The sequence below is a fragment of the Budorcas taxicolor genome, chromosome 2 (assembly GCF_023091745.1).
Source record: "Budorcas taxicolor isolate Tak-1 chromosome 2, Takin1.1, whole genome shotgun sequence".
Lineage (NCBI taxonomy): Eukaryota > Metazoa > Chordata > Mammalia > Artiodactyla > Bovidae > Budorcas > Budorcas taxicolor.
In genome coordinates this window covers 156,375,493-156,403,308 of record NC_068911.1, presented here as the reverse complement: position 1 = coordinate 156,403,308, position 27,816 = coordinate 156,375,493, and the positions used below count along the sequence as shown (strand labels likewise).

The 27,816-nt window shown below is 39.0% G+C and overlaps 1 protein-coding gene across 1 annotated transcript; it reads left to right on the top strand.

Moving 5' to 3' along the window:
• Positions 1-15,352: 15,352 nt before the first annotated feature.
• Positions 15,353-17,194, top strand: SCG2 (secretogranin II). Its single transcript, XM_052636277.1, has one exon. It carries the CDS (start codon positions 15,353-15,355, stop codon positions 17,192-17,194), a length of 1,842 nt encoding a protein of 613 aa, XP_052492237.1.
• The last annotated feature ends 10,622 nt before the right edge of the window (positions 17,195-27,816 follow it).

Genomic DNA, 27,816 nt, shown 5'->3' with positions numbered 1-27,816 from the left:
AGCTTTTCCATGTCCATGGCTTTGGGGAAGTTGCCCTCAGCGATCCCACCAATGGGATGCTCAACATTTTAGTTCTCTTACTCTCTGTCTTACTGTGTATAAGAACTGACTCACTGGAAAAGACCCTGATGCTGGGAAAGATTGAAGGCAGGAGGAGAAGGGGACGACAGAGAATGAGATGGTTGAATGGCATCACCGACTGGACATGAGTTTGAGCAAGCTCTGGGAGTTGGTAATGGACAGGGAAGCCTGGTATGCAACAGTCTATGGGGTTGCAAAGAGCTGAACATGACTGAGTGACTGAACTGAACTGACATGACTCGCTATGTTCTTTTCATGCTCCATTCCAGTAGTTTTTGTCAACTTCTCAGCATTCGCTTTAATCAGACCTGGCAGGCTTATCCCAAGTCTCCAGAAATTCAACAAAAGGCCTCTGTCTCCAGTTTCCTGACCTTGAACTCATTGATTTCTCCAGGTTCTACTTACCATGGAAGCCCCCTCTTTCAGAGTCTGCTCCTTTAACCTCTAATTCAGAACCTTCCTCTGGTCCAGTTCCCTGGTGTCCATGGTTGATGCAGGATGATTTTTCTTGGCTCCAATTTAGCTCGAGCTCAACTGCTTCCTTACATTCTTAAATATTTCCAGATTTGGGACCTGAGGGTAAACAGGGCCAGACTTGGTGTTCAGTCTGACTTGGTGTTCAGAAAGTCCATCCACCCTCAACCCCTTGATTGCCTAGGAAATGGGGGCCAGCTTATCTCTTTTCTTTTTCTCCCTTAAGCAGGGGCTGGTTATTATAGAAGAAAAGAGTATTAAGATCTCATAATTTGCCAGTAACTGCACTTATTACAGCTTTCCACTTAATCCTCCCAGTGTCCTTATAAGGATGGGAAACATTGAGTGGTAAAGCCAGAAATACAGCCCAGATTGTCTGACCACAGGTCATTTGTGTCTGTTCATGACACTCTTTGAACCTCATTGGCCTCATCAACAAAATTAGTTGAATCACATAATATTGTCCATATGCAACAATTTTTATCTAAAAATGGCAATTTTGGAGAATTTGACATATAAATGGCACCCCACTCCAGTACTCTTGCCTGGAAAATCCCATGGGCAGAGGAGCCTGGTAGGCTGCAGTCCATGGGGTCGCAAAGAGTCAAACACGACTGAGTGACTTCACTTTCACGCATTGGAGAAGGAAATGGCAACCCACTCCAGTGTTCTTGCCTGGAAAATCCCAGGGATGGGGGAGCCTGGTGGGCTGCCGTCTATGGGATTGCACAGAGTCAGACAAGACTGAAGCGACTTAGCAGCAGCATTTCCTACTTAAAGATACAGTCATTGTAAAACTTGTGGCACATAGTAAACTTAATAAACATTAACTATTCTCATTATACCATTCCCTTCATTTTCCTATTTCATCTTTTTGTGTGTGTTTCCATAGCTTTCTGCTCCTTTTATTACAGTTATAGGAATATCCATAGAATTTGGCATCTAGTAGAAATTCAATTATTGAATTGGATTTGATTGACTTTGCAAAGAAAAACAAAACAAAACTTGTGCTATAGTCTAGGAATTCCAGAGTAGATCTCATTTACAACCAGTAACTATATGCATCATATTCTGAGCCATACATGTTGATGTATGGTATGTACTTTTCCTTTTCTCATCTAAGAATTCCTGAAAAATGGTTATCTCAGTGTTCTCTTGTGGCTATGTGATAAAAACTATGAGATAAAACTATTGATAAAACTATGATAAAAACTATAATTCCAGGGCCCAAAGAGGAAGATATTCTGATAGCAGAAGAAATCTTGGCTTCTGGCAAATCCCTTTTTTATTCTTAAAATAGACTCATTCTTTAAACTGGGTTTGTTATCTTTGTATTTGGAAGACACAGGTAAATCCTGGAACATGGATGTCTTCTGAGGAAGCACAGGTATGAGGAGAGAGGCCCTGGACCCAGAGATGAGCCTCCAGAATAGCCATGTACCCCGTGATGATATGCAGGGTACGGGGCCAGATTGCTCCGTAGACAATGGAAGAAAGCTCTGTGTAAAGACGCAGGCTGCTTGGGAGGTTGAGATGAAGCAAATGCATCTATTTCCCCAGCAGCTTGAAACCATCTTAGACTAGTTCCAAGTTTCCCTGCTCTCTGAAGTCTCCAGCCTGACTATGCAGGACTAATTGTGGTCTCTCTCCATCACTGCTCCTTGTGTATATGTTTATCCTAGCCCATTACAATTAGCTCTGTATACAGATATCTTCCCCAAAAGCCATTTTCCTCACTAGACTCCATGGGTGTATGGGCAACCCCTGAATTTTATTCACATTCTATGCTTTGATACCTTCTATAATCTCGGTGCAATGTCTGGCACCAGGGAAATACCTGATAAACATTTGCTAATAATAATAGTAATAGTACTATATACTATATCACTACTACTACTAAGTATCACTCTATTTATTAAATGCTTATGGTTGAATGTGCAAAAAACTCTGTGGGGTGCCTAATGATTTCTACTTTATGGATGAGAAAGCAGAGTCACAAAGAAAACACCCTGATCAGACCTCCACACTGGGTCAGTGGCAGAGACAGTGTTCAAACCTGGGCAGCCTGGCGCCAGAACTTGCCCATTAACCAATTCTCCCTTCTTTTAACAGATAAGAGATCCTTGAATTTTGGCTAAGGTGAAGAGTAACAAAGCATAGTTCGGAAGGAAGGAATCCACAGTTGTAGTAGACAAATGGGATTTTTATCTCCTTGCCTTTTGGTGGCTGCTGTTAAAAGACCCCCAAATCCTACTTCAATTCTTAGATACTAGGGAGACAGAGGCAATTTAGAGATTTCACAGTTGAGGTCAGGAAACAAAAGCCCTTAAGGAGTCCCCTTCGCTCAGAAACCTGACTCTGGCTCACCCAGCAAGATGGCTGGAAGCCTTCGGGATGGCAGTCATTTCCGGGGCTGCGTGTGGTGCCTGCATCCCCGGGGCCTCTGAAACGCTGCTGCTGCGCTGTCTCTAGCACCAGCCTCCTGAAGTCCGCCCATCAGGAAAAGGCACCCAAGTCACGACACTTCAGCTTTGTTCCCGAGGCTCATTAAGACAGAGCCGGGGGATGAATGGAACGAACGGCCTCGTCTTTATGAATGCTTAATACGAAAATTGCCTCCACTGTGCCCCTTCGTGCTGGGCTGTGCGGAGATGCTGATGATTAAACCGTGAACCTGGCCTTGGGCTGAGCGGCGGAGGCGCGGGCCTAAAAAGAAATGTTCGCTTTCATTCATAGCTGCCTCTCAGCCCCAGCAAACCATGACTCACGTCTTATTCCCTATAGCCGTGTGTGTTTGGACTTCCAATTCATCCGTCTGACGCCACTCTGGAGTCGAGGCAGCCTGTGCCAGAAGCAGCCTCCCAGAAGAAACCCCACCTCCGCGGGCTGGAGAGCGGAACTGGCTTCCAGCGTTTACGCAAACACTTGCGTTTCTTCTCTTCCTTCTAATTGAGGCGAGGTTGCAAACGACTTGCCTTGCAGCAGCGCCCAGAAAATCAATTCTGATCACACTGATACAAAGGAAACGACTTTTTTTTTTTTTTGCATGGTTACCGTTTTAAAATTCAGGTATAGTAAGCTCGGTGAATTCTCAGGGGCTGGGAGATGAATAATAATCAGGCAACCCAGCTGCAGAAAGCTTCAAACTTTCTAGGGCATTTCTGCAACTGTTATATAACTGGATTCTTGCAGCAACTGTCTGAGGCCCGCAGCCTAGGTAATAGGACCCTCACTTGACAAATGAGGAAACCGAGGCCCAGAGAGGTTGAGTGATTTGCCTGAGGTCACACAGCTAGACAGAAGCTTGGCATTCTATTTTCTGCTGCCTGTAACTGCTGCTGTTGAATTTTTTCTTAGGCAAGTTTGACTGTGGAACTGAAATATTTTTTATATTAAGAACTTTTTTTTCTTTTTGGTCATTGAATATAGCATTCTTGGAGATGGGAAGAGGAGGAGGAGGATGTGACTTAATAGCCAGTAGTTCTGGGCACCAAAATGAGAATTAAATCTCACTGAAGGTTATTTTTCCATGGTGGCTCAGACAGTAAAGAATCCGTCTGCAATGCAGGAGACCTGGGTTTGATCCCTGGATTGGGAAGATTCCCTGGAGGAGGGCATGGCATCCCTCTCCAGTATTATTGCCTGGAGAATCTCCATGGTCAGAGGAGCCTGGTGGGCTACAGTCCATGAGGTCACAAAAAGTTAGACACGACTGAACAACTAAGCACACAGCACAAGGTTAAACACAGACTTTCCCCCCAAAACTGTCAATCAAAGAATTATTTCTGCTATCTCTAAGCATTATCAATACTATTATTTTCTTAGTATGTATTTTCTATATTTAAGAAAACATAGGGATTTCCTTAAGTTCAGTGGCTAATACTCCATGCCCTCAGTGCAGGGTGCCCAGGTTCAAACCCAGATTGGGGAACTAGATCCCACATGCCCCAAATAAGAGTTCACATACCACAACTAAAAAAGGAAATTCACATGCTGCAATTAAAAAGTTTGCATGCTGCAACTGAAGATCCCATATGCTGTAACCAAAAAAAAAAAAAAAAAAAAAAAAAAAAAATCCTACATGCTTCAACTAAAAAAGATCCCTTATGCTACAACAAAGATCAAATAAGACCTGGCACAGCCAAATAAATAAAATAAATATTAGAAAAGAAAAAATATAGAAAAATGTGTTCTGTAAACGCTTCTTTTGTTAAGCTTAAATATAAGGAGGTCTATATCACTGCCTCAATTTGAAAATTTTACCACCTACATAAACTGGAGGCAACCTAAACCATAATGCAATAAAAATATAAAGTTGTTAACAAATCTTGGTAGATCCTGCAACTTACAGACAGCTCTAAGCCTGAGACCAAAAAGGAAGATTTTCAAATGTTAGAAAACTGTTAACAACACACTAGCCCCCAGCTGAAATTGTCTTCTTTATGTAACCAAGAAAATTCTGATATTGTGCAAGGAATACATTTCAGACTATGAAATTCAGTGTTACTTGATGCTGTGTCTACATCTGGCATCAAATGACTTCTGATAGTGCTGTGGATATGCCTCTATACATTGGGAAACAGAGATACATCTGATTGGCTACTTGGAAAACAGGAATCCCAGGAAGCAGGACAAGGGCCTCACTGAAAATTCATCTCATCATTTTTGTCTGGGTATGACTATGACAGTAGGGTATAGACATTCAAGTTATAATAATGTCCCAAACCAGTTGATTTCAATAGTTGTATCAGTCAGAACAGGCTAGGTTATATGTGGTAACAATGAATACTGAGTCACAACTGTTCAGTTCAGTTCAGTTCAGTTGTTCAGTCGTGTCCAACTCTCTGTGACCCCATGGATTGCAGCACACCAGGCCACCCTGTCCATCACCAACTCCCGGAGTTCACTCAGACTCACGTCCATCGAGTCAGTGATGCCGTCCAGCCATCTCATCCTCTGTCATCCCCTTTTCCTCATGCCCCCAATCCCTCCCAGCATCAGTGTCTTTTCCAATGAGTCAACTCTTCGCATGAGGTGGCCAAAGTACTGGAGTTTCAGCTTTAGCTGAAAACTAAAATAAAATGAAAACACTCCTTCCAAAGAACACCCAGGGCTAATCTCCTTTAGAATGGACTGGTTGGATCTCCTTGCAGTCCAGTGGACTCTCAAGAGTCTTCTCCAACACCACAGTTCAAAAGCATCAATTCTTCAGTGCTCAGCTTTCTTCACAGTCCAACTCTCACATCCATCTATGACCACTGGAAAAACCATAGCCTTGACTAGACGGACCTTTGTTGGCAAAGTAATGTCTCTGCTTTTGAATATGCTATCTAGGTTGGTCATAACTTTTCTTCCAAGGAGTAAGTGTCTTTTAATTTCATGGCTGCAGTCACCATCTGCAGTGATTTTGGAGCCCCCCCAAAATAAACTCAGCCACTGTTTCCCCATCTATTTCCCATGAAGTGATGGGACCAGATGCCATGATCTTTGTTTTCTGAATGTTGAGCTTTAAGCTAACTTTTTCACTCTCTTCTTTCACTTTCATCAAGAGGCTCTTTAGTTCCTCTCCACTTTCTGTCATAAGGGTGGTGTCATTTGCATCTAGGTGATGCCAATATTGCTGATCTGGACTGCACTTTGAAAATCACTGCTGTACCATGTATTTTCTATCCCCCCACTTACAGTTCAAATAACTTCAGTGTCAAAATAATTAGATGTTTCAACTTGTGTGCTAATTTCTGGACAAAAATATCCAAGAGAAAAATCAACTGTGATGTGAAATACAGACACAATGGCTGGATTCCAGGAGAACATTTTAGGTTTTCAGCTCTTACCTCATATTATGTATGCAAGTGCCCTACCTCCAGAACTGATATATTCATTTTATCAAAACAGCTCTCTAAAATCCACGCAAAGGCTAAGTGAACTGTGAAAGTCATCTGGTATGTGAATGGGAGCCCCAGACCTGAAATGCTTAAGTGAAGTCACTTAGTCGTGTCCAACTCTTTGCCTACCAGGCTCCTCTGTCCATGGGATTTTCCAGGCAAGAACACTGGAGTGGGTTGCCATTTTCTTCTCCAGGAGATCTTCCCAACCCAGGGATTGAACCTAGGTCTCTTGCATTGTAGGCAGATGCTTTACCACCTGAGCCACCTGGTAAAGATGCTGAACTTTGATCTTCAAGATTCTCCTACATCGTTCTGGATTTCCTATTAAAAGGAGGCATAGGAGTATGTAGTTGTGTTGTTTCCAAACAGAAAATATCCTTATTAAAATATTTGCATGTAAATACTGAAAATGTTGATTCACAAAACAATTGTGGCAGGAAAATTTGAAAGATTAAGACATACAGTGCTGTTTTAGGCAAAGTAACTTCTAGCACATGAACTTTGTTCTCCCAAAGCCCACTGAAGGAGCAGATGCTTAAACATGTATGGTATTAGATTTAAGAGAATGGTACTTTCTCTTCCTATGAGCACCAGATGGCTTCAGAATCCAAAGGCAATGGAGAAGAAAGCCTAAATTTATTTGGTTTAAGTGGTTCTCACTGAGGGTTTATGAGAAAGATCATATTTTAGTACTTAGTAAACAAATGCAAATGTAGTTTCACAGATGATTTTCATTTCACAAAGAAAAGAGGTATTGGATTCAAGGGTTAGAAAGCATCTTAAATGTTATCCAGTCCATATGAGGCCACCACTAATTGCTAAGAGGAGCAAAAATGTTACAAAGAATAAAGAGATACTACAATTATAAGTAGTTTGGTTTTCTTAATGTGAAATTTAAAACTTTAACTAAAGTACTAGGAAAATGTTTTACAAAATAAGGGAAACAGTAGAAAAAAAGAAAGCGCTCCTATAATGAAAAAAAATTTATCTTAAAAAAATTTTTAAGCATAATTTCCTGGCAGTGCCTGGAGCTCTAACAAATAAAGGAAGTTTGTTTGCATAAGGATACTTTGAGAGGATAAAAATTTCCAAAATGGAGTGTTTGAAGCTTTGACAGTAGGCATGAGAAAATGTTAACTCAATTCAACACAACTTATTTTTGGCCAGCCATTGTCCAAATGAATGTCATCTGAAAAACTAGGTAGTTATAGTATTAAGTAGTTACAATATTAATATTAATACAATATGAAGTTTCCAATTTATATGTTCTCTGACAAGCTCTGCTTTTGCAAGGTAAGTAGAAAAACGTTTTATTCTTTTTTGACAGTGAGTTTTCTTTTTAAAGTCATCTTATGTCATGAAGGAACATTTATTGTTTTATTGTAATAAAATGTAATTTATTGTAGCAAAGTATAATAAATAAATTGTGATAAATTCCAATTGTAATAAATTAGAACTTATTGTAATACATTGTACTATAATTAGAAGAGTTTAGGTAAATTTTGGAAGCAACACATCAGGGAGGTAAAGTGTCAATAAGAAGTATAAACAAGGAAAGCAGGAAGGAGGGAAGAGAGGAAAACAGGGGATGAATGAGTGATGAAAAGGATCCCAGGCCTTGAGGGGCTCAGGGAAGACAGTACAGACCACCTCTGTCCCCCAGCAAGTGCCGGAGGACCTCAGGTCACATATGCTGCAGACTGGTTGCTATTCAGTTGCCAAATTGTGTCTGACTCCGTGACCCAATGGTTTCCATCATGCCAGGCTTCTCTGTCCCTCACCATCTTCCAGAGTTTGCCCTCTTTCATGAATCATTACCTTGTAATGGCAAAGGGGCTTGCCTAACTCAGTGAAGTTATGAGCCGTGCCATGCAGGGCCACCCAAGACAGACGGGTCATAGTGGAGAGTTCTGACAAAATGTGATCCCCTGGAGGAAGGAATAGCAAACTACTCCAGTGAACTTGCTGTGAGAACTCCCAGAACTATATAAAATAAGGCTGCAGACTGGATTCTCCATGAAAATCTTGTTTTCCGAGAGAGAGGGGTGAGGGAGGAAGTTAGAGGAAAACGGGAAGAGGGAAAGAGGGGAGAGAAAGAGAAGAAAGAAGACATATTGGCCTTCTGGATCTTAATTGCTTTCATATAAATTGAAACAAAATGAGAAGTGTAATGGAGTGGAAGAGACATTTCAAATTGAAGGATTACTAAGGTAGAGAATTGCATGTACAAATGATAGGAAAATCAGAATCTGGTCTAAATGAAATATGAAATTGAATAACAAAGGACAAAATGACTAAGATTTAAGAAAATCTGATCTTAAAAAGGAATGAGTCCCTTCTAATTACTTAAATTTAAGTTGTGAATGATTAGCTTGATCTTAACAGCACCACGGTGAGGATGCAAACTAATTTAGTAAAAACCATTATCATACACAGTACATAATTATTTTGAAAATGTCCAAGATATAGAGCTTTGCTTCTTGGAGGCAATGATAATTGGCAATTTAGAGCTAACAGAAAATTAAAATCTTGTGAGGAATGTTCAAAATGATCTTATCTCAAGCTTAGTGATAAAAAGATTTATAGGTTATCTTTACTATATTATACATGCTCTAAAAGATTCAACAAGAAGTTTGCTTTCTCTATGTATATTGCATTTTAATGTTTTTTTCAAATAGATTTCTATTAGAAAATATAGTTTCCTTTAGAAAAAATAACTACTGGCAAAAAATTAATGACTTTTAGAGATATATTAAGTATAACTCATTGAAAAATCCATAAAACACAGGCCACTGAATAGAATTTTCCAAATTCAGTAACTACTCTCTTATTTGGAAGACATTATAATATGTCCCCATAGCGTCAAGGAGGTGATCTAATGTTGACTCTTGTTTTCCATGTTTGCTGCCCCAAATAGGAGTCTGGGGCTGTACCACCTGAGCAGTGACCAGGAAAAACAATAAGAATAACCCCTGAGAATTTTGTCAAAGTGATTGTATTCTAGACTTGGATCTTTCGTTATTAGATCCAAGCCATAGTCATTTCTGTGTTCCTATCACCTAGCTAGAGTGCCCAAATCATGGTCTTGATTATGGCTATACCTATGGAAAGAGCTAAGTTCAAATCTTACCTTTACCAATTAAGAGAGAGGAAACAGTGTCCAACTGAGTTATTTCTGAGCTTCAGTTTCTTCAACTGTAAAGTGGAGACAAATATAGCTACCTATTATAGTTGACAAGAGGATTAAATTAGATTCCCGAAACTCTAAGCACAGTGCCTGGAACATAATGGAACTCAGTAAATGGTAGGTGTTTATCACAGTTTTATATAGTAGAAAGGAATTCAGTTACTCACAAATGGCTCATTGCTCTCCCAATGCTCTACCTTTAGCTGATAAAGCCAGTCCATCCCTCTGGTTGCCTCCTGACATCTCACTTCTACTTTGAGTTTTTGAATGAGGTTTATATGGATTTTTAATAATTAAAGACATTCTCAGCAAAGAGTTTGACTATGGGATCTTAGAAGAATGATAGCTTCTGATCCTTGCCAAAAAGTTTAGTTTCATATATAGGCACTAGCTGATCAAGACTGACTTCCTTGAGGGTTGTTGAGACCTCTATTGAATCAAGTCAACCCTTTACGAGTAATCTTCTGGAATTTTCTGATGCTGTGTTGACATTGGTTAGTTCAACTGGCCACACAGAAGTATTGGAAAGTAAATTAGGTGAAACTCAGAGTGGTTTATCTTTGTCAGGATTTAAGAAAATGTTATGTGTGCAAAGCTAACAAAGATATCTGCAAATGAACTTATTTTTTTGAGATGCACTTGAGAAATGAGATTTGTTAACTCAGGTCTCATTAACTTAGCACTTAAACTTAATGGTGCTAAAAACTCATTATGAGGCATAAATAGATTAGATAAATTGTCCATAGGATTCCAGTTTAAGCCTATAAGTTCCATGTCAATCCACAAATGACCAGTCATCAGGAATCAAATATCTTAACCAGGAGATCAAAGAGAGAAAATCAAGGGTTACTTTCCCCAAGATTATTTTTTTCCGAAGGTTTTAAACTGTTTCTGTTTCCTCAAGGAGTTTAAGAGTATTGTGGTGTACCTAGAAGAGTTAGAAATCATTAAATAAAACTTAATAATGGAAACCTCAGCTCAGGCTTCTTTTCCCGGAACCCTTCCCATTCAAGATTTCTAGACTGAACAATGTTCCCTATTGTGTCTGCTGGCTGACATCTTTCTTAGTGCTTTCCAATTTATATCAAATAAAAATAACCTGTTGTCTCTTATCTTAGAATAAAAATAATCTGTTTGTCTCTTATCCCCACTAGACCAATACATATCTTGGGTTGCCCAAAAAGCTTGGTTGTTCAGGTTGTTTCATAACATCTTATAGAAAGGCCAAATGAACTTTTTGGCCAACCTAACAGATATATATGCATATATACATGTAGATACTATTCATCTTTGTATCTAGCACTTAGTAGGCATTACAATGTACTGAGTAAGTAAATCAGTGGCTAATTATTCATTTAACAGAGACAAAAGGGATCTTTTATATAGCAAGATTCTTTTGCATTAAGTTTATTTCAAAATATATGGTTTTTAGAAAAACAATATCTTTAATAAAATGAAGTTAAAAATTTAGACTTATATGAATTATAAACTATATAATCAGGCTACCTGGTAAAGCATAGCAATGATTATGACTACAAGTCTGAGAGGTTGGAAGTTAAGCATTAATACTGTATTATTCCTTGAATTGGTCACATTTATGGAATGTATTCAATTCACCTGATTCAACTGGAGGAAGAAAATATTTATAGTATGACTTCCTTTCAGTTACAAACAATTACAGTTGCATATGTGTAAACCTTTTCTCAAACAGCAAATTTTTTTTTTCTTTTTCTTATTGAAAGTATTCTCAACTTCCGAGCTTCCCTTTTTGAGATCAGATGTTGTAAAAGATGCCAACAGATTCATATAGAATTATCAACTATTAGACCCGAGTCCTTAGAAATACATACTTCAAAATTATATTGAAACCATAGGCTAAAATCCTAATTCATTAGAGCCTTGAGGTCGACTCACACAAAAAAAGAGGACACTTTTTTATTCAAATAAACATGATTTTAAAAACAATGCTACTTGTGGTTATGATATGAAATACGACTTCATATTCATAACGTGTATTCTGTTCCTCTTGAAGCATACTGAGGAATGTTAATGTAATTTCTTTGTGGTCACTGAAGGAAAAAAAAAGTCCTTATCTGTAAAACTTTCTTTTAACAATGATGACAATAACAACAATAGCAACAGGAAACCCTTATCACAAGCTTTTTGGACACAGATGAGATTATATTGCAATTAGCCACGTCTATCTGATGGATTTTTCTAAGGGAAATTGTGCAGAACATTTTATTTCAAGCCTCAGAGATTTTGTTAAAAGAAAGGGAACTGCAGTTTTTGCCACAGAAAGACAGGTGGCGTAAGCATGCAACTTTTTTTTTTTTTTTTTTTTTAAATCTATAAAGTGATTATTTTCTCTCGGGTTCTTTGAAAAAGCTCGCCTGTGCTCCGGTTTGTGGCTGAGCGGGTGACGTCAGTGTGGCAGTGCGGAGTCAGGCGCAGCGGCTCTCTATAAGCCGAGGAGCTGTCCGGGTGCTGAAACTGTCCGAGCAGCTCAAGCCGCGGACAAGGAGGAACATGCTGTGGACTTCCTCTGCCATATAAATAAGAGGTAAGACTGCTTTTCCCTTCTACTTACTGGAAAGTTCTAAATTGCGTATTCTCTCCTTAATTCCTAGCTAAGAAGAAAAGGACCATTTGGCAAGCTTATATCTATAAAATAACGGAATGGCAACCTGCTGCTCATCTGGCAACCTAAGGACACTGTATATATGTACATATATATGCATGATTGCGTCTGTGATTTACACTGCTTGCTGTCAGGTATTTATTAACCATTGTGTTATTTAGATAATCATATATAAGAACATGAAAAAGTTAAGGATATTTGTGTCAATACACATTATTAATGTAAAGTTAACCAAGCCTGACATTTGGTTTCTTTCCTTAGTTTATTGTTTCTTCCCCTAAGGACCAGATACAAGGGCAGGGATACAATTTATATACTTAATATACTTAACAGTAGGTGTCCGATGATTCAAAGGCTGTTAAACAGGTTCCGGTGATAGAAACAACCAATTTTGGAGCTAGGTTTGTTTGCTTGCTTGTTTTTTCTTTGACATTTACTTTGCAAGAGCTCAAATTTAACTAACTGTATAAAATTATTTTCTAAATTGGTATACTCTGAAAGGGTTTACATTATTGTTTACTAATTTTGGTCCTAGCAGAGTAAGACTAGAATGAGCTTCTTCGATTTTTTCAGGGGGAAATATTATCTTCGGTTTTAGGTTGGATATGACCATGGATTACAAAGAAATAACTGAAATGTATGAGGAAACATTTATAACCATATAAATTATTTATTATTATGCTTTGGTTGAAAGAGGTTGTACAACATTTTGCTAAATATTTTGAATGGGACAAGTGTTTCTTTTTCCTGTATCCTAACTAATTGAATTGCTCAAATTTGATACATCCAGTTGTGTTTGTCAATGCTCTAGTATAATTTCAATAGAAAAGACATTTGATCTTATGAGGTTTTTTGGTTCAAACTCTATATAGAACATCAGAACTGTTCAAACCACCCTCAATACTTAGATGAGCTGCTATCAGCTCATCTAAAAAAATCCCTTGAGTCTTAGTCAAAGGCAATAACAATGTCATCCAAACTGAATCTGAGTAAATGACCAAACGGTAGCTCTTGTTATGCCTGTGGTTTAAGTAACTGCACTGAATATTCTGTCCCAACACCACAGCTAAGTTCACCTACAAAATAATGATTTTAAAGATCATCACATAACCTAGCATATAACTGGGTTAAGAATACTTCAGGGTAATGGTTTCAAAGAAAATACATTCACTAAGGTTCTTAAAATTGCTAGTCCAAATGCCAATGTGGAAAGTTGATTTTAAAATTTAAACTAATCCTGCAATAATATAAACAAGAATGCATAATGTACTTTTATTTAAGCTAATAAGTTATAAATACAATTTGCTCTAGTAAACATTGATTCATAGTAAGTATTTTAGAAGTTTCCTCTGACATGCCTTTAAATATTTTCCCTTCAGTAAATTAAGTAGCCAAATTAATGTAAGTATATATTTAAATAATTAATTTAAATAATCATTTTAGTAAATGTCTGTACTAAAGAAATTTCTGTAAGTACAACATTTTTAGATTCTAAAAACTGAAAATATTACTTAAATACCAATATGATCTAGTGAACAATGATATTTTCTACAATTGATGTCTAAGCTAACAGTAATGATATCCAATAACTTAACTTATATATCACAAAACCATAATTGAGTTAAGATATCATGAGCAAACTTATAAAATTCCTTTATTTTATTTGTAACAAAATTGCACATATTAAAATAGATTTCAATGTTAGCAATGCCAACTGTAAAACACGTAAAAACTAATCCTCTTGCTAACTCATACAAGAGACTATAAGGCCTTGAAGAAAAAGAATGAATGAAAAATTTTAAATGGAAGAATTCAATAGACTGTATGCATTTTTCTAAACTGGGAATTACATACTGATTATTTTAAAATTTTCTAACAGAATGAGTCATTTGAGATTTCATAGGTCCACACCCAAATAGACACAGAGTCAAGCTGAATTTGAACACTTACAAGTTCGGAAATAGACTGGTTCAGAAAACTTATGTTCTCTTTGTAGCATCTGTTATTATTTACTATATCTCTTGAGGGCTGAGGAAAATATAATCATGATTGCATTTTACAAGACAGTCACAGCAAAATTATTAGAAGAAATATGGGGCACAGATGTTTTAAAACAGTTTATATTCTGGTACATTGGTACATTTACACTGAAATAAATATCATTGGATATCGTGGATTTTTTTTTTTTCAATTCTTACTATTGTGCTTGTGTATCCTGATAGTACCATGTGTGCTATTACATCAATCAAGATGAGTGATTATAAAATACCAGACTTCTAAATTCAATATTTTGGAATTCATTGAGTAAATAAATACTGCTTTGGGGATATTAAGAATAAAAAAACACTTTGTTAAGTTTGCCAACTAGCTTGGACTTGAGAAGACCCATATTCTGGAGGTCATTAAGGTACAGACCTTCCAAAATTAATAATATGATTTGGTATCAGACTAAAGGACGAGTTATTTCTGAAAATATATATGAATGAGACTCATCCACAAGAGAATTCAGTATGATTAACATTAACATGGAATATCACTTCATCTTATATAGTAATGTCACTTTTGTTATGTTTCTACAACAAATTAGATGGACAAGTCAGTAATTAAACCACATGGTTTTTGATAAGGATATAAGTCTGTGTGTACATGCATGTCTTAAATTGAGCCATCTAATTTTTCTGCCAGTGCTTTCAGTGTAAATGCTGTACAAATAACTAAAACTCATCTTGGAAAATCTTTATTTAACAGAAATAATGCATCCTAAAACAAAACATGTCTTATAAGTTAAAAAATCATACTTGAGAAACCTCACATCAGTGTTTTTGCTATTATTTTAACCAAAAGAATGCCATATAAACTTGATGCAAAATGGGCAACAATTTTGCTAAAGATCCCTGTGGTTAGCTTGTGAAGATTGTGTATGAAACATTTATAGTTTTCAAAAAGAGTCATCCTAAATTAATGTGGAGTAATCTATGTTCTTTTTCCCCTTCAATGATTAATTACTTTTTTTGCTATAGAGTCAAATAGTTTCATTTGTGTTAACTCATGTTTTCTATGCTTTAAGGAAATCTTTCAAACATGGCAGAAGCTAAGACTCACTGGCTTGGAGCAGTCCTGTCTCTCATCCCTTTAATTTTCCTCCTCTCTGAAGCTGAAGCTGCTTCATTTCAGAGAAACCAGCTGCTTCAGAAGGAACCAGATCTCAGATTGGAAAATGTCCAAAAGTTTCCCAGTCCTGAAATGATCAGGGCTTTGGAGTACATAGAAAAGCTCCGACAACAAGCTCACAAAGAAGAAAGCAGCCCAGACTACAACCCCTACCAAGGTGTTTCTGTTCCCCTTCAGCAAAAAGAAAACGGTGACTTGCCAGAAAGTTCGAGGGATTCCCTGAGTGAAGATGAATGGATGAAGATAATAGCTGAAGCTTTGAGACAGGCTGAAAATGAGCCCCAGTCTGCCCCAAAGGAAAACAGGCCTTATACTTTGAATTCAGAGAAGAGCTTTCCAATGGACATGCCTGATGATTATGAGACTCAACAGTGGGCAGAGAGAAAGCTCAAGCACATGAGATTCCCTCCTATGTATGAAGAGAATTCCAGGGACAACCCCTTCAAACGCACAAATGAAATGGTGGAGGAGCAATACACTCCTCAAAATCTTGCTACATTGGAGTCTGTCTTCCAAGAGCTGGGGAAACTGACGGGACCAAACAACCAGAAGCATGAGAGGGCTGACGAGGAGCAAAAACTTTACACAGACGATGAAGATGATATCTACAAGGCTAATAACATTGCCTATGAAGACGTGGTTGGGGGAGAAGATTGGAACCCAGCAGAGGAAAAAATAGAGAGTCAAACTCAGGAAGAGGTAAGAGACAGCAAAGAGAATGCAGACAAAACTGAGCAAATCAATGACGAAATGAAGCGTTCCGGGCAGCTGGGCCTCCAAGATGAAGATCTCCGGAAAGAGAGTAAAGACCAACTCTCAGATGATGTCTCCAAAGTAATTGCCTATCTGAAAAGGTTAGTGACTGCTGCAGGAAGTGGGAGGTCCCAGAATGGGCAAACTGGGGAAAGAGCAACCAGGCTCTTTGAGAAACCACTTGATCCTCAATCTATTTATCAGCTGATTGAAATCTCAAGGAATTTACAGATACCCCCTGAAGACTTGATTGACATGCTCAAAACTGGAGAGAAGCCAGTGGAACCAGAGCAGGAGCTTGAGATTCCTGTTGAACCTGAAGACATCTCAGAGGTTGACTTAGACCATCCAGATCTGTTCCAAAATAAGATGCTCTCCAAGAATGGCTACCCCAAAGCACCTGGTCATGCTGTGGCAGAGGCCCTACCAGAAGGGCTCAGTGTGGAGGACATTCTAAATCTTTTAGGGATGGAGAGTGCTGCAAATCCAAAGCCTCCATATTTTCCCAATCAGTATAACCGAGAGAAAGTGCTGTCAAGACTGCCCTATGGTCCTGGAAGATCTAAAGCTAACCAGCTCCCCAAAGCTGTCTGGATGCCAGATGTTGAAAACAGACAGATGGCATATGAGAACCTGAATGACAAGGATCAAGAATTAGGAGAGTACTTGGCCAGGATGCTGGTTAAATACCCTGAGATCATGAATGCCAACCCAGTGAAGCGAGTTCCCAGTCAAGGCTCAACTGAAGATGATCGACAGGGTGAGACCCAAATCGAGCAGGCCCTCAAAGAGCATTTGAGTCAACACAGCTCTCAGGAGACTGACAAACTGGCCTCGGTAAGCAAAAGGCTCCCTGTAGGGACCCCAAAGAGTGATGATACTTCCAACAGACCGTACTTAGATGAAGATCTGTTAGTGAAAGTGCTGGAATACCTCAACCAAGAAAAGGCAGAAAAGGGAAGGGAGCACATTGCTAAGAGAGCAATGGAAAATATGTAAGCAGCTTTCATTGATTGCCCTATTTTCAGCCCTCCCATCCCAAGCGAACCCCAATATTTCTCTTTAGTGTGCTGACTTCTCTCTTGTTAACACTGTAATACCTTTAAATGCTGTACAAGCAGATGATTCCATTTCACTGGAGTATCTGCTTCACTTACTCTGAACTGTTCTCTTGTGTATGGGTATGTGTAAATGTTATGACTTCTGAATAAAAATATTAATCATAACCCTAATTCAAGAAAGATATCTATGATAGTGTTTAATAGTGTATCTAATAGCCGTGGCATTGTTGATGCTCACATATGATAAAGCGTGTCCTATAAGTCTCTTGAAAGTTTTTAATATTTACTGAATTATTTTGTTACTGTCTGTAGTGTTTTGTGGAGTACTGGAGCAAAAAAAAAATAAAGCATTATAAATATATAGTTTTACTTATAAGGCCTTTTCTATTGTGTGTTTTATTGTTGCTTAATAAACGTTATTTCTGGACAACTGTGGGTTATTCATTCTGGAAATCCAGAGGCAATGGCTGTGGATCAAGCAGTATGGAGCTAAAGGAGAAAATTATTTCCTTCCACAATCAATCCAGGTAAGAAATAATGAATGGAAATACACGATTACATTATACATTTGTAGAATGCAATATCCTCTAGCAGCTCACTACCTAGAGCTTGCCTTTAGTTTTTTCATGATTATGGAATAATTTCTATTTATACCTTTTACCTTTGACTTTTGTAAATAAAAACATTTAAGTTTTGAAAAAACTTAAAAAGAAGTTTAGGCACTGAAAAATAAGAGATGGGCATAGGGCAATTGGAAACAACCAGACTCGGAAGCAATCTACCTATTTTCAGGTTACCCTGCTCCCCAGAAGACAAAACTGCTACTCTTTTGTATGGTGTGAGAGGTGTCAAAGGACCCCCAGACTGACTGTTAGATAAGTGAATGGCACAGACACAGTGGAGAATACATCAACTGCCTTCTCTCTGTGTCTGGAGAAAATCCTGAGTGGGTGAGGCTGTACAGAATTGTTCTAATGTGCATTACTTCAGGGGTTGATGCTATCAGCATCCTGACATATCAACAGGGAATCAACAACGGCAGCAGCAAGAAAATATATAGAGCAACAGAACAACCGTGCTCATAAAAAAACAAGAAAACAAATCGTAGTTACTATTTATTGAATATTTATTGTGCACTGGGCACAACACTAAACACTTTACCGCATTCAGTCTGTGCTGTATCACTGTCAAGGGCCTCTTATTATCTCCTTTTACACCAGAAAAAGCAAAACTCAGAAAGGTTCAATAGTTGCCCCCAAATCACCCAGTGTCACGAGTTGCCAAAGCCTGTGTTCCTAACCTAACTCCACCGCACTGCCTCTCTGGGAGTGGTCTTTCAGCTGACGATTGGGGCACTGGTGGTGGGGTGGTAAGAGGCCTACGTATCTCAGTGTGGGTCATTTCCATGAGAGGGCATCTGTGTGTGTGTGTGTGTGTGTGTGTGTGTGTGTGTGTGTGAGGGAGGGAGTGCTGGTTTAGTCACTATGTCATGTCCTACTCTTCGCGACCCCATGGACTGTAGCCCGCCAGGCTCCTCTGTCTATGGGATTCTCCAGGCAAGAATACTGGAGTGGGGTGCCATTTCCTTCTCCAGGGGATCTTTCCAACCCAGTGATCAAATCCTGGTCTCTTGCATTGCAGACAGATTCTTTACCATCTGAGCTACGAGGAAGGGAGGGTGGAGAGGAAATCCTTGAATTGTCAAAACACACTAAGAGGGTCCTGCATACCTTTGGAAAAACATTGAACTTTCGTTTTCCTGTTTTATAACTATGCCCAGACTCTTTTCTGTTCAATTATTATACACTCTCAATGAATTCTAGAATCTGTAAGTGGAAGAGAGCTTAGACGTGAATTGTCTCTACAGTGTCTCTTTCTAATAAGTGCTTTTTATTCAAATACCTCACAGGGAAATACTATGAATTGGAGATTATGCAGAGATCCAGGATATTTGTGGGGCTTAAAGTCTAAGAGCATATTTATACACCATGCTTTGCAGATGTCCACATATGTCCTCTGCCCATTAAACATTCTCTTCAGTTTTCTGTTTCATGCAGCCAGCCACTCCTCATGTCCTAAATCAACAATCTTTCCATGGTTGCCCGGAGCAGAAACGCGACCTTGACACCTGTCTCCACCTAACAGAAACTTGCCCTCCCTGTCATGTGTGAATATTCTATGGGGAGGTTAGAAAATTAGAGCAAGTTAACTGACATTACACAGCTGATGAGGCCCTGGGCTGGGGTTACACACAGATCAGTGGCATGCTAAATCCTGCATTCACTGTGTGGGACCATGTTGCTTTTTCTCAGTCTCAGTTACGCTTGAGATTCCCTGATTCTCTAACAGTGACATTTCTGGCACCATGATTGGCAGTTGGGGAGATATTTTAATTTGGGATATATATACTCTGCGTGACTTCTCTCAGACACCAGTCAGCAAGCATCTTTGCCCTTTTGCAGCATCACCATATTCCCCAGCTATTGAGTCATCAGATGTATTTATTTCTGATCCAAAGATATTTTTTCATAAGTGTTTCAGTACACTGCTTACTAGCATAAGAAATTAAGCTCTAAGTATGATTCAAGGAGGTGGATGACAAACTAATTGATATTAGGGCAACATTGCCCTTTTTCCTGCCCTGAAGCCACTTTCAGCAGAAGTCAGGAAGTAGCTTGAGCCCTCCTCACCAGTGCCCTCTGCAGGCCACTGCTGGAAGAGCGCACTATGACTGTACCCCTTTGTAGGAATCCATGCCTCCATCAGGAGTCAGATGGCCCAGAAATCTGTATACTTTTGTCAAGACCACCATCTATCAAGCCTTCCGTCCCCTCAACACTCAGCCTCTCGAACTACCCATTTTGAGAACAGTTAAGACAAAGCTGCCCTGGAGGAGGGCGTGACAACCCACCTCAGTATCCTTGCCTGGAGAATCCTTTGGACACAGGAGCCTGGCTGGCTACAGTTCATAGGGTCGCAAAGAGTCACACACGACTGAAGTGACTGAGCATGGATGCACGCACTCAAGACAAAGCTGATGATGCCCTTCATACAAGATTTCCAAGTCACCCCTTATTTCAGTACAGTTCAGTTCAGTTCAGTCACGCAGTCGTGTCTGACTCTTTGCGACCCCATGCACCGAAGCATACCAGGCCTCCCTGTCCATCACCAACTTCTGGAGTTTGCCCAATTCATGTCCATTGAGTCGATGATGCCATCTAACCATCTCATCCTCTGTTGTCCCCTTCTCCTCCCGCTTTCAGATTTCCCAGCATCAGGGTCTTTTCAAAAGAGTCAGCTCTTTGCATCAGGTGGCCAAAGTATTGCAGTTTCAGCTACAGCATCAGTCCTTCCAATAAACACCCAGGACTGATCTTTAGAATGGACTGGTTGGATCTCCTTGCAGTCCAAGGGACTCTCGAGAGTCTTCTCCAACACCACAGTTCAAAAGAATCAATTATTCTGCACTCAACTTTCTTTATAGTCCAACCCTCACATCCAAACATGACTACTGGAAACACCATAGCCTTGACTAGATGGACCTTGTTTGACAAAGTAATGTCTCTGCTTTTTAATATGCTGTCTAGGTTGGTCATAACTTTCCTTCCAAGGAGTAAGCATCTTTTAATTTCATGGCTGCAACTGCCATCTGCAGGGATTTTGGAGTCCCAAAAAATAAAGTCTGACACTGTTTCCACTGTTTCCCCATCTATTTCCCATGGAGTGATGGGACCAGATGCCATGATCTTTGTTTTCTGAATGTTGAGCTTTAAGCCAACCTTTTCACTCTCCACTTTAACTTTCATCAAGAGGCTGTTTAGTTCTGCTTCACTTTCTGCCATAAGGGTGGTGTCATCTGCATATCTGAGGTGATTGATATTTCTCCTGGCAATATTGATTCCAGCTTGTACTTCATCAAGCCCAGCGTTTCTCATGATGTACTCTGCGTATAAGTTAAATAAGCAGGGTGACAATATACAGCCTTGACGTACTCCTTTTCCTATTTGGAACCAGTCTGTTGTTCCCTGTCCAGTTCTAACTGTTGCTTCCTGACCTGCATACAGGTTTCTCAAGAGGCAGGTTAGGTGGTCTGGTATTCCCATGTGTTTCAAAATCTTCCACAGTTTATTGTGATCCACACAGTCAAAGGCTTTGGCATAGTCAATAAAGCAGAAATAGATGTTTTTCTGGAACTCTCTGGCTTTTTTGATGATCCAGCGGATGGTGCAATTTGATCTCTGGTTCCTCTGCTCTTTTTAAAACTAGCTTGAACATCTGGAAGCTCATGGTTCACGTATTGCTGAAGCCTGGCTTGGAGAATTTTGAGCATTACTTTACTAGCATGTGAGATGAGTGCAATTGTGTGGTAGTTTGAGCATTCCTTGGCATTGCCTTTCTTTGGGATTGGAATGAAAACTGACCTTTTCTAGTCCTGTGGCTACTGAGTTTTCCAAATTAGCTGGCATATTGAGGGCAGCACTTTCACAGCATCATCTTTCAGGATTTGAAATAGCTCAACTGGAATTCCATCACCTCCACTAGCTTTGTTCATAGTGATGGTTTCTAAGGCCCACTTGACTTCACATTCCAAGATGTCTGGCTCTAGATGAGTGATCACACTGTCGCGACCATCTTGGTCATGAAGATCTTTTTTGTACAGTTCTTCTGTGTATTCTTGCCACCTCTTCTTAATATCCTCTGCTTCTGTTCAGTCCATACCATTTCTGTCTTTTTTGGAGCCCATCTTTGCATGAAATTTTCCCTTGGTACCTCTAATTTTCTTGAAGAGATCTCTAGTCTTTTCCATTCTATTGTTTTTCTCTATTTCTTTGCATTGATCACTGAGGAAGGTTTTCTTATCTCTCCTTACTATTCTTTGGAACTCTGAATTCAAATGGGTATATCTTTCCTTTTGTCCTTTGCTTTTTGCTGCTCTTCTTTTCACAGCTATTTGTAAGGCCTCCTCAGACAGCCATTTTGCTTTTTTTGCATTTCTTTTAATTGGGGATGGTCTTGATCCCTGTCTCCCGTACAATGTCATGAACCTCCATCCATACTTCATCAGGTACTCTATCAAATCTAGTCCCTTAAATCTATTTCTCACTTCCACTGTATAATCATAAGGGATCTGATTTAGGTCGTACCTGAATGGTCTAGTGGTTTCCTCCAGTTTCTTCAATTTAAGTCTGAATTTGGCAATAAGAAGTTCATGATCTGAGCCACAGTCAGCTCCTGGTCTTGTTTTTAACTGACTGTATAGAGCTTCTCCATCTTTGGTTGCACAGAATATAATCAATCTGATTTTGGTGTTGACCATCTGGTGATGTCCATGTGTAGAGTGGTCTCTTGTGTTGTTGGAAGAGGGTGTTTGCTATGACCAGTGCATTTTCTTGGCAAAACTCTATTAGCCTTTGCCCTGCTTCATTCTGTACTCCAAGGCAAAATTTGTCTGTAGTACCAGGTGTTTCTTGACTTCCTACTTTTGCATTCCATTCCCCTGTAATGAAAAGGACATCTTTTTTTGGGTGTTAGTTTTAAAAGTTCTTGTAACTCTTCATAGAACTGTTCAATTTAAAATACCCGCTAAACTTCGGATGTCACTTCTTTGGACCCAATTCCTACTCCTTCCTATATCTTGTATCTTTTTTCATCTGTTCTTTGATACTCAGGCTGGTTGTCAACAAAATCCCCTGCATCCTCAAACTCTTTTGTAAGTGTTCTTTTAAACCTTTTCCTAAGGAATCCTGCCTCTCCTCTGAGGTTCCTGGTTCCCCTGAGACTCTCTTTCTTGCTCCTCTTTGCTGCTCACAGTTCATCTTCTCTCTTTCATAAAAGCATCCAGCTTCATGTCTCATGTCATTACTTACTCAGCCTCTACCCCTCCATGTTACAGACATCTATTGCCCCAGGTCACTTACTCACTCACGAAACACAGACCCTTATCACTGTCACTTTTTTCTCACACTGTTGCTGTGTTAATACTTGTTGATTTCAATATTCATAATGATGACCTTTCCAATATTTTTCAGGTTCCATTCTCCATCAGCTATTCACTTGCATAGTTATGCACTTGAAAATAACTGCAACCTTACTAATAACTACAACCTTACTAATAAATGCAACCTATCCCAAATCTGAATTCCAAATATTTCACACTAGCAGTCGCCTTCTATATTCCCTCTATACTGCCTCTAGTACGTTAATTCCAATAATCCCCCACACCCACCAAAAATGGAACCTGTGGATCCTACCATCTTTTCACTCTCTCTTATCCCCTTTACTCTTCACCACCCTTGTTGTCAAGTTTAAATTTCATGGCTCATCATTATAATCATTCCTTTGAAAACATTTTTGACCCCTCTCTATCTCTCCCTTCTTTGTAATCTCTTTTGTCAAACAAGAATTTTAGTCAAGTCCAGTTTTCCACACACTCTTACCTTCTCTCCTACAACTGAACGTAACAGGAGAGGACACATAACCACACTCATAAATTTCACTTTAAATTCATACTCACAGACTTCAAGTGGCCCATTAATGCTGTTCTGGAATGCTAATATCCCCTGAACCATTAGATCTCTCTCTTCTTAGATGATAATATCATATTTTCTCCTCCATCTACAAATATCCAATCCTGCATTCACCAACTATCCTCTTAGGTGATGATCTTGCTTCCTGTTTTACTGAGAAAACTGAAGTCTATGAATACATAGACTTGATGTCCATGTAGATGGCTACAAACCCACTATGTCTAAGAACACCTATCTCTACTTTTACCTACCCTCCTGAATCCATGGTACAGTGTCTGAATTTCTGTTGTTTTGAATAACTGTTCTATTGAGATAATTATATGGGTTTTATTTTTCAGTTTGTTAGTGTGGTGTATTACATTGATTGATTTGTGGATATTGAAGAATCCTTTCATCCCTGGGATAAAGCCCACTTAGTCATGATGTATGATCTTTTTAATGTGTTGTTGGATTCTGCTTGCTAGAATTTTGTTAAGGATTTTTGCATTTATGTTCATCAGTGATATTGGCCTGTAGTTTTCTTTTTTTGTGGCATCTTTGTCAGGTTTTGGTATTAGGGTGATGGTGAATGAGTTTGGAAGTTTACCTTCCTCTGCAATTTTCTGGAAGAGTTTGAGTAGGATAGATATTAGCTCTTCTCTAAATTTTTGGTAGAATTCAGCTGTGAAGCCGTCTGGTCCTGGGCTTTTGTTTGCTGGAAGATTTCTGATTACACTTTCAATTTCTGTGCTTGTAATGGGTCTGTTAAGATTTTCTGTTTCTTCCTGGCTCAGTTTTGGAAAGTTGTACTTTTCTAAGAATTTATCCATTTCTTCCACTTTGTCCATTTTATTAGCACATAGTTGCTGATAGTAGTCTCATGATCCTTTGTATTTCTGTGTTGTCTGTTGTGATCTCTCCATGTTAATTTCTAATTTTGTTGATTTGATTTTTCTCCCTTTGTTTCTTGATGAGTCTGGCTAATGGTTTGTCAATTTTATTTATCCTTTCAAAGAACCAGCTTTTGGCTTTGTTGATTTTTGCTATGGTCTCTTTTGTTTCTTTTGCATTTATTTCTGCCCTAATTTTTAAGATTTCTTTCCTTCTACTAACCCTAGGGTTCTTCATTTCTTCCTTTTCTAGTTGCTTTAGGTGTAGGGTTAGGTTATTTATTTGACTTTTTTCTTGTTTCTTGAGGTATGCCTGTATTACTATGAACTTTCCCCTTAGCACTGCTTTTACAGTGTCCCACAGGTTTGGGGTTGTTGTGTTTTCATTTTCATTCATTTCTATACATATTTTGATTTCTTTTTTGATTTCTTCTGTGATTTGTTGGTTATTCAGCAGCGTGTTGTTCAGCCTCCATATGTTGGAATTTTTAATAGTTTTTCTCCTGTAATTGAGGTCTAATCTTAATGCATTGTGGTCAGAAAAGATGCTTGGAATGATTTTAATTTTTTTGAATTTACCAAGGCTAGATTTATGGCCCAGGATGTGATCTATCCTAGAGAAGGTTCCATGTGCACGTGAGAAGAAGGTGAAATTCATTGTTTTGGGGTGAAATGTCCTATAGATATCAATTAGGTCTAGCTGGTCTATCGTGTCACTTAAAGTTTCTGTTTTCTCACTAATTTTCTGTTTAGTAGATCTATCCATAGGTGTGAGGGGTATTAAAGTCTCCCACTATTATTGTGTTATTGTTAATTTTGCCTTTCACTTGTTAGCATTTGTCTTACATATTGTGGTAGTTCTATGTTGGGTGCATATATATTTATAATTGTTATATCTTCTTCTTGAATTGATCCTTTGATCATTATGTATTGTCCTTCTTTGTCTCTTTTCACAGCCTTTGTTTTAAAGTCTATTTTATCTGATATGAATATTGCTACTCCTGCCTTCTTTTGGTCTCTATAAATTACTAGAGCTAACCATTCAATATCACAGTAATCCAAGCCTATGCCCCAGCCAATAACGCTGAAGAAGCTGAAGTTGAACGGTTTTATGAAGACCTACAAGACCTTTTAGAACTAACACCCAAAAAAGATGTCCTTTTCATTATAGGAGACTGGAATGCAAAAGTAGGAAGTCAAGAAACACCTGGTACTACAGGTAAATTTGGCCTTGGAATACAGAATGAAGCAGGGCAAAGGCTAACAGAGTTTTGCCAAGAGAACACACTGGTCATAGCAAACACCCTCTTCCAACAACACAAGAGAAGACTGTACACATGAACATCACCAGATTGTCAACACTGAAATCAGATTGATTATATTCTTTGCAGCCAAAGATGGGGAAGCTCTATACAGTCAGCAAAAACAAGACTGGGAGCCAACTGTGGCTCAGATCATGAACTCCTTATTGCAAAATTCAGGCTCAAATTGAAGAAAGTAGGGAAAACCACTAGATCATTCAAGTATGACCTAAATCAAATCCCTTATGATCATACGGTGGAGTGAGAAATAGATTTAAGGGACTAGTATGATAGATAGAGTACCTGATGAACTATGGACAGAGGTTCATGACATTGTACAGGAGACAGGGATCAAGACCATCATGGAAAAGAAATGCAAAAAAGCAAAATGGCTGTCTGGGGAGGCCTTACAAAAAGCTGTGAAAAGAAGAGAGGCAAAAAGCAAAGGAGAAAAGGAAAGATATAAGCAACTGAATGCAGAGTTCCAAAGAATAGCAAGGAGAGATAAGAAAACCTTTCTCAGTGATCAATGCAAAGAAATAAAGGAAACAACAGAATGGGAAAGACTAGAGATATCTTCAAGAAAAATAGAGCTACTAAGGGAACAGTTCATGCAAATATGAGCTCAAAAAAGGACAGAAATGGTATGGACTGAATAGAAACAGAATGTATTAAGAAGAGGTGGCAAGAATACACAGAAGAACTGTACAGAAAAGATCTTCAAGACCAAGATAATCAAGATGGTGTGATCACTCACCTAGGGCCAGACATCTTGGAATGTGAAGTTAAGTGGGCCTTAGGAAGCATCACTATGAACAAACTAGTGGAGGTGATGGAATTCCAGTTGAGCTATTTCAAATCCTGAAAGATGATGCTGTGAAAGTGCTGCCCTCAATATGCCAGCTAATTCGGAAAACTCAGCAGTAGCCACAGGACTAGAAAAGGTCAGTTTTCATTCCAATCCCAAAGAAAGGCAATGCCAAGGAATGCTCAAACTACCGCACAATTGTACTCATCCCACATGCTGGTAAAGTAATGCTCAAAATTCTCCAAGCCAGGCTTCAGCAATATGTGAACCGTGAACTGCCTGATGTTCAAGCTGGTTTTAGAAAAGGCAGAGGAGTCAGAGATTAAATCTCTGGTCTCAGAGACTGGTTCCAGCCAACATCCGTTGGATCATGGAAAAAGCCAGAGAGTTCCAGAAAAACATCTATTTCTGCTTTATTGACTATGCCACAGCCTTTGACTGTGTGAATCACAAGAAACTGTGGAAAATTCTGAAAGAGATGGGAATACCAGACCACCTGACCTGCCTCTTGAGAAACCTATATGCAGGTCAGGAAGCAACACTTAGAACTGGGCATGGAACAACAGACTGATTCCAAATAGGAAAAGGAGTACGTCAAGGCTGTATATTGTCACCCTGCTTATTTAACTTCTATGCAGAGTACATCATGAGAAACGCTGGGCTGGAAGAAGTACAAGCTGGAATCAAGATTGCCAGGAGAAATATCAATAACCTCATATATGCAGATGACACCACCCTTATGGCAGAAAGTGAAGAGGAACTAAAAACCTTCTTGGTAAATGTGAAAGAAGAGAGTGAAAAAGTTGGCTTAAAGTTCAACTTTCAGGAAACTAAAATCATGGCATCTGGTCCCATATATTCATGGAAATTAGATGGGGAAACAGTGGAAACAGTGTCAGACTTTATTTTGGGGGGCCCAAAAATCACTGCAGATGGCAATTGCAGCCATGAAATTAAAAGACACTTACTCCTTGGAAGGAAAGTTATGACCAACCTAGATAGCATATTCCAAAGCAGAGATATTCTTTGCCAACAAAGGTCTGTCTAGTCAAGGC

Bases quoted from the DNA above. Each gene is read 5' to 3' on its own strand.
- SCG2 (XM_052636277.1), top strand. From the start codon at position 15,353: ATGGCAGAAGCTAAGACTCACTGGCTTGGAGCAGTCCTGTCTCTCATC.